This window comes from Telopea speciosissima, chromosome 5 (assembly GCF_018873765.1).
Source record: "Telopea speciosissima isolate NSW1024214 ecotype Mountain lineage chromosome 5, Tspe_v1, whole genome shotgun sequence".
NCBI lineage: Eukaryota > Viridiplantae > Streptophyta > Magnoliopsida > Proteales > Proteaceae > Telopea > Telopea speciosissima.
In genome coordinates this window covers 25206259-25214627 of record NC_057920.1, presented here as the reverse complement: position 1 = coordinate 25214627, position 8369 = coordinate 25206259, and the positions used below count along the sequence as shown (strand labels likewise).

The 8369-nt window shown below is 37.3% G+C and overlaps 1 protein-coding gene across 1 annotated transcript; it reads left to right on the top strand.

Annotated features, from left to right (window-relative positions):
- Positions 1-3861: 3861 nt before the first annotated feature.
- On the top strand, positions 3862-7914 carry LOC122662456 (FCS-Like Zinc finger 14-like). Its single transcript, XM_043858090.1, has 2 exons — positions 3862-4801; positions 7480-7914. Exons 1-2 carry the CDS (start codon positions 4158-4160, stop codon positions 7637-7639), a joined length of 804 nt encoding a protein of 267 aa, XP_043714025.1. The 5' UTR covers positions 3862-4157; the 3' UTR covers positions 7640-7914.
- Positions 7915-8369: the final 455 nt, after the last annotated feature.

The following is an 8369-nucleotide window of genomic DNA, read 5'->3' as shown; positions in this document are numbered from 1 at the left end:
ATTAGATTCTTTATTTAATTATTAATGAATAATTACAATTAGCACCAAATCCATTAATTAAATAAAGAGCCAATTAAATTAGCAAATTCCAAATAACTTCCTATATGATAACAATTTATCATATACAACCCCCCCACTAATCAACACCATCATTATGGAATCTAGGGCATGTACACATGTACTGCCAAACCCCAATCCATAGTACATGTCCATAGAAGAGTGTCTGTGCATCCGATCGGGTCCCGCAAAACTCGATAAAACACTTTATTTGAAATAACTATAAATAATGTATCATTTTATGTAAAATAAATTTTACAAAACCATTTTCAAAACTGTACTGGATCCAGATTCTGATCCGACCATGCATAGACAGTCTCTATCTTGGTGTTCCCCAATCGGGCAGTGGTGACCGTGTTGGATAACTCCTTCACTCACAAAGTGTTCACGTATTCCCAGAACACCGGCTTTGATTCGCTTGAGTCTCAGTCATTGATGAACCAAAGAATGCGATCACACTTTGTAGTGACAGGGTTCCCTCAGGTACAGGGTGTCGGTGACACATGTCTATTCCTTCCTACATCTGGTAGTAATACATGAGGGAATCGAAAAAGTAGATTCTTCGCCAATGCACACATCAAACATGTGAGCACTCGCATTCATACCCTGATATCACATGTCTAGGCATACCTAATGCAACGACCATATGATAAGGGTGCCCAGTCCAAACCCTAGTCGTGACTACCATTTTAAGTATAACTTACGGACACATAATGCTCAAAAAGTTTATATCGCATGTGACAATATTAAACTAAAATGTATAAATGGTCAATACAAAGGTGAACCGGATTGAACCGAACCGAACTTTGATGGACACACACTTGTCCAACAAGTTTAACTACCACGACAGGAAGATCTTTAATGGTCTTGATCTTCAACAGATATTTCAGGATAGAGGAAGAACCACACTTGGTGGTCTAGAACTGCAAACGAAGCTGCATTACTCTGGCGTTCGAGAGACTGTTGTAGGAGCGTTCGAGTGTGTGCTAGACATTGTGAGAAGTAGAACAACCAATGATTTGGGTGTAGACAGGAACCGTTAGAGAGGATATAAGCCAACTCATCATAAGTTGATCTTGGTGTTGCCATGTGAGAAAAGCAAGATTGCCAATAGAAGAATCCGATTTAGTGGCATCGACAGCAGAGGGAAAATTCGGGCGTGCACTTGGCTGACCCTGTGACCATGCCATAGAGATCATAGCTGTGAAGGGTGGGTATGAACTGAGAGTGCCAAAGAAGATAGTTCGAGTCCATCAATTTGATAGAGATGGCGTAATTCAGAGATGGAAACAGGGAGGGTGGTGTTGAAGAGGATGAGCATAGAGGAGGTGTAGTGCTGGCGAAACTCATGGAAGCCTGATCTTCTAATACCATGTTAGAGTTTGAGTGCTGATAGAGAGAGAAATACGCACATCAATTAACTTGTTTTTTTTTTTTTTTGGTAATAAGGAATATTATTGCCAAGGGGGTGTGTACAAGCAGTAGCATCATTTACACAAAGATCATGAAGCCACCGGATGGAGTCAGGCCAATCTGTCGCACACACCAAAGACAGAGCCTTCCTGGCTAGGGCATTAGAGACAACATTCTTAGCCCTAGGAACGAAAGATAAGGAAACAGAGGAAAACGAGGTAGCTAGCCTTCCTGGCTAGGGCATCAGAGACAACATTCTTAGCCCTAGGAACGAAAGATAAGGAAACAGAGGAAAACGAGGTAGCTAGCCTTCCTGGCTAGGGCATCAATTAACTTGTTTCAGTTCCTTTAGAAATCTACGTCCACACAACTTGGTAGTTTTCACTATATCAAAAAGTCCAACGATTCTCTCATTTCAAACAGGTATGAGATGAGAGAATCATGGAGAGTAAACATAGTAATTTACAAAGGATAATAACAATGGATAGTAAAAGGAAGGTAGGTTGTTAGGACTAAAATCCTTTATCTCGTTCCTTATGCGTGGAGGTTGAGAAGGACTCAATTAGTGAGCTGGCTCCAGTGCACATTGCATGTGTGGAGCCCTTATCTCTTATATCATGCCACTAAACCCTTTGTTCTCTATCTCCTTATCTACTCCCATCTTACAATCTTCACCCGCCTCGGTAACCAAGAAACCTTTTTATTCTCTTTTCATTGCAATTCTTTTCAGTTATTTTCTTTTTGATTGTTGACATCCAAACATAGCCTAAAGAGAAAATTAATTTCTTCTACATTGTTAATAAGTACGGTGGATTTAGCAACTATGACCTAACCCTCCACTCTATTATCTCCTCCTCTATAAATGAGAAATTGATTGGAAATTAGCCAACCCTCACCTAAAAGTTGAGATTACTAGGTTTTTTTTTAGTTGCGCCAAGTTATGAACTTCTTGTTCGGCTTTAGCAATGGAGGTTGAAGCTATTTGTAATGAGATTCGTTTGGCACTACATTTTCATATTTAGTGTTTTGTACTCTTTTTAGATTGTAAGCCAGTAATCTCTGTTTTACGGCTCTCAACTAACCCACTGGATTGGGCGATGCGTAGCATCATGAACGATATTCTTTCTTTTGTTTCTGCGTTCTCTAGTTTACATTTTTTGTATATTCTTTGTTTTTCTGTAGGATTGCACATTTTTAGTGAAAGATACTTTCAAATTTAAGTTGTCATTGATTTGGTGGCCTCACCCTTCGACTTTCATTATGTCATATTTTTTGGTTGCAGGAATTGCTCCTCTGCTGACTTTCTAGAATAAAATTCTCCTCTTCTGAACCTAAAAATATAAAAAGCAACATAGATAATAAGACACATGAAAATGTGATAGAGAATGGACCTTAATTAGATGATTGAGCTTGTTTAAAGGACATGCCCAAGACTATTGAAAATTCATGGCCTTATGACTAGGCCTGTAAATGGATCGGTTTCGGCTCGGATACGGATCGGATGTAATTGGATTTGAATATTTCCTGGTCGAATACGGATACCTCTAAATGGATTCAGATACGGATCGAATTCGGATTTTCGACCATCCGTTTACACCTCTGCCTTATGTAACTCGAACCTTCCTCCCCCTAGTGGATACAATTCACTCTCAATCTATAGTTTTAGATCATGATTCTCTTCTCCTCATATTCTAAAACCTGTTGAATCTTCAAAAACCCTCAAGATCATTATTTACTTAATTTTTTAAAATTAAGTATTCGGATTCGGATTTTTATCGGAATATTCGAATTTTTTTCCGGATATCTCTAATTGAATACGGACGCTCCTAAACGGATACAGATACGGATCGAATTCAGATTTTCAGTTATCCATTCACAGCCCTACTTATTAGTTATTTTCTTATAAAAAAAATTTGAGATCCACATTAGTCGTATATAAGGTAATCTACCTTCAATCAAGAGGGTCCAAAAAAATATTAACTAGATAATAAATAGAAACTCAATAATATGATAGAGAAGAAGAATACCTTTTTTTTTATTTTTTTTGGTATGAAGTATGAACACGAGTATTTGGAAGGAACAACACATGTAATTGATTAAAATAACATACGTAGACATATAAAGATAAGAAAAAGACAAAATGGGTTAAATACGGCTTAGTTGTTTGGTTGTGTACACTACCAAGAAATTATTACAAAAATTAAATAAAAAATTAGACCAAAATCATTTTTGGTATCTGTTGTTGAGTGTTGAAAGCTTTTTATTCTCTTGAAAATTGAAACCCAGAGAGCTTAGAGAAGAGAGAGGAAGAAGGGTGGTCTTCCTCTGAAAGCCATCTCTCTCTCTCTCTCTCTCTCTCTGTCTCTGGTCTTCCTCTGAAAGCCATCTCTCTCTCTCTCTCCTCTGTCTAGATTTTTAGATTCTTTAAAGATACTTTTGTAACTGCTCTGAAATTCAGTGCAGCTCTCACGAATCCCATCTCTCTTTCTTTGAGTATAGCTCATTTAATTCTTGCCGAAGCCAGCTATTTAGGAATCATCTTTCTCTGTCTCTCTATATCTCTCTATTGAATTTCTCCTTATAGTCTTGTGAAAGTGGTTTATATATATATCTTTAGATTTGCTAAGCCAAAGCACAATACTGAGAGAGACCCACTGAAGAAAACTTTTCTGAAGAGGTGACCAAAGATGTCGGATCCCTCCGGAAAGAAGATACCCTTTATCAACCTGTCCCTTTTCACCAATCTATCTGAATCGATTTCGTCCGATCATGGCTCGAAATCTCCCAACTCTTCTTCTCCGATGGACTTCAATTTCAAGGCTCAGGCGAAATCTCCGAGGAATTATTTCGACGGAAATGTTGTTGGGCTTGGAATCGTCGCTGCTATGAATGAAAGCAACGATACCCGTGAAGGTTTTTACTCTTCTAAGAGTAGCAGAACTGCTAAATTAGCGGTTTCGCCAAGATCACTGCCCATTCCGATCGTTTCCGCTAAACCCGTCTCTAAATTTAGCGGACCCATTTCAGAGACGGATGAGATGGAGTTGTCTGAGAGCTATACTTGTGTTATTTCTCATTTTGGGAACGATTCCGTCAAGAAACGTGAGTACTTCGATGACAAGCTCAAAGGTACTGTTACTGCCGCCGCCGCCGCCGCAGTGGCCGCCGCCACTGGTGGCAACTGTGGGTATTCACAAGTCTTCCCTCCGTCATCTCCACCCATGTATGCTGGGGTGGTGGGGACTGGAACCGCATTTCAGGCTGCTAATTTCTTGAACTCCTGCTACCTGTGCAAGAAGAAGCTTCATGGGCTGGACATTTTCATGTACAGGTATCAATTAAATATAAAAAAGGAAAATTAATAATCCTTTTCTTTTAACAATTTTTGCATGCAAATTTCCCTTAGTTTTTCTAAGTATGCCTAATTTGTTTTCTTAATGCACTTTGAATTGTTTAGATATTTCTGTATCTGCGTGGTTTTTTGTATATTTTTGTTGATTTCTGATAGATATACCTGCGGGTTACCTACTGACTGTTCTGTTGCTGCAAGAAATTTTTTTATAATGATTTATGAATTGAAACGTTTGTGGGTTGACTGTTGAGAATTGAGATGTTTCTTTATGGACTCAGCCCTCATTCTGTTTTGTATTGCTGTATGCTTTAGGTAGTTCTTAGATGGTCTGATTTAGATAGATTCTGTTGTTCTGGAGCTTGCTTGCTGTTTTGTTTTTATAAGTTGCATGGTTTGGGTGGTCTCTGAATTATAATAGGGGATATATGTATATAGATCTATGAATTTTGTCGAAATCTGTTCCTACATCACTCGTCATCATGAGCTTTGATGCATATCTTATAGATCAAATAGCATAGTTCAGATTAATAGATTTGGGTTTGTGATATATATTCTCGATTGTTATTATTACATTGATTTTTTTAGGATTTTGATTCATAGTTTGTCTTGCATGATGTTTCAATTTGTGGTTTGGCGTTATATTCCGATTTAATTGTTATCGAATGTTTCTGTTAAATAAAACTAACTTACTATTTTTGGTTTTCCGTTAACAATTCTTCTGAGGAGTTCTTAAGAAGCTTGCAAAGTGGAATGAGAACCATCATTCCTCATATTAATTAATGGATGCTTGAGATCCTTTTTGATTTGGCATGTGATTCCTTTCATTCCTATCATGGAGCAGATTTATATCTCAATTGCATTTCTATAAATGCAGTTAAGTATGGCTGTTTATTTCAGTTGTAGCATTAAACTCAGGCAGATTGAAATGTCAGATGCTATTTCTGTGAAGCATTGATTACTTAAAATGCGTTATCTCAGTTCGAGTAGATATTCTGACAATCTTACTAGATTTGTTTCCCCAAGTAATGTTCCCATAATTTGTTATTAAAAATATTCTGTCAGTCCAATTAAGCAGTTCTAGTGAGGCAGAACAGTCAAGCAGATGCATAGTGATGGTAGTCTTATTAAATGTCTAACCTAAAAGTATATTCTGCTTTAATCATTTCCATCGTTTACTGAATTGGCTTTATCTTCCGTGGGCCTAATTTGGCATGGTAATCTCGCTTTCTATCAGCGTCTGCAAGTAATCAATTTCAACTATTAAGTGTCTTCAAGTAATACAGAGCACTGTCCCATTGAGCAAGGTAATCGGACATGAGTGGTCCATTTTAAGTAGACCTCATCTCATGGACTTATGTGTTGGATTTGGCTTTTCTGAGGTGTATTCATTTTTCATAAGTTCTTGTAATGCTTGGATTATTTTAGTCTTGACATACTGTTCTAGTTATCTTCAGATTTCAAAAGTAAAAGGGTACACATATTGTTCCAAATCATAAAGTCAACGTCATCATGTTTAGTATGTGGGTGGTTCACTCTTAAATACATTTACAAGTAACAATTCCATCAGCTATTATTATTCAAATTAGTGACTCCGGAAAATCATGGGTAGGTGCTATTGATCTGCCTACCATTTTGTTTGAAATCAAATGGAAACCATTGCCACTATTTGAATTCTAATCTATCAGTTGAAAGCCAAACAGTGTTTACATTCTTTCCTAATCATTAGAGGACTTCTGTGATGGCTGTTTTGGAAAGAATTTTAAACAGTATCTCTAGATTTAGCGGATTCCTCTACCTTTTTTTTTTTTCCAATTAATTGAGGATTGGGATGCTCTGTAGTTCAAGGGAGTGGATGTTGTTTTGTGGGACTTTTTGTTTCAAGATTGTTTCATAAATAAGTTGTCAGTTGTTTATTCCATTTGAGTTTTTCAGTTTCTAAGCTTGGCTACTTACATTGTTTCCATTTTGCTTTCAAACCTGTCCTTTTATATCACTACTATCTCCCCTCCCCCCCACACTGGTCCCATGGTAAAATTTTGTAGAATTATTTGCTCCAATTCTGAAGTTAGGTGTGATGATTGCTGATAATTAAATGATAGGAAATTCCAGTTGTGGGATCTTCTCTTCTTACTAGTTTTGTGTCACAAGGAAAAGAAAAGGAAAGGGGTAATTCTCTCCTGGGCACTTTTTTTTTTCCCTCGAGCTCTTTTGTTGGATATTAAACTAGAGTGGTTTACGAAGAGGAATGATTTTTTTCCATCCTAAACTATTAGTTTCTTTCTGCCTCTACACTCTATTATTATAGGTGTTTTAGAAATTTGTGAACGGTAAAATTTAACTTGGTGGTTATTTGTTCATTGAGTTTGGTTATTGCTTTTGGGTGTGGTAGTAGTTGGGAGGAATTAATTTGTTCTTGTTTGGCCTCAAACTGCATTCTAATTGTAGATTATTGCAGCTAGGAGATAACCTTATGGTCCTATTTGCTTTTGTATGCGGTGACTTATGTTGGAAAGAAATGACCTCTTTTTTGGGTCTTGTAGATTATATAAATTTATAATTTGGGTGTCCTTTGTGTGGGAAAAATTAGAATCATCTCTTTCTCACCCTTATTTGGATCTTTCACTGATAAAACTTGTCTGGGTGTTATTGTTTTGCAGAGGAGATAAGGCTTTCTGTAGCGCAGAATGTAGGCTCAAAAAGATATTAAGTGATGAGCACAATGAGAAGTGTCTTTCTGGAGCACTGATGTCTTTTGATTACTCTGTTTCTCCTTGTTCAGCTCCAGGGTTCTATCCAGCAGGGGTTGCAGCGGCGTAATAGATCGACTGTAAATCCATAGTAAATAAGACAGAAAAGAACAAGAATAAAATGGGGGCTACCCATCTGAGTAATAGACATCACCATCACCATTGCCGGCCTAAGAGAAAAAAATATATATGTAGAGAGAGAGAACTTGAAAGAGCTTCAGCAGGTCATTGATATAGATTGGGTTCAACAAGAAATTTATTTGCTAAGGAGAGAAGATTGAGTGGATATGGAATTGTTTGGATCCAATTTTGGATGAAAGAAATTGAAGGCCTGCTTTTTTCTTTCTAGACATTATGGTTATAGTATTATCATTATTATGTGCTCTCACAATTATTATTTGCTTGAATCTTACTGCCTGCCTGCGTAACAATTTTGATATCAATACAAACTCTTCTTTAAAAATGTGAGGGATCTTTGGATGCAGTTGAGAGATGGGCTACTTTCGGCCTTTGTTCCAAAAGCAAGATTTTTGCTGTGTTTGAAAATATTCAGCAAAACCAAATAGTGGCCAAGGGAATGAAGCCTGTATTTGGGTTGGATTGATTCTGATTCAAATGATAGTGATGTTTAGGTCTTATCTTCCATCTATGAATATTGTAACAATAATGAGGTATTGGATTAATATGCATACATACAGATTGGCGCAATGGAGGTACGGTTGCTCCATTGTGATTTGGTGGTCATGGGTTTGAGTTAGGAAACAGCCTTTCTGCGAAGTAAGGGTAAGGCTGCACATATT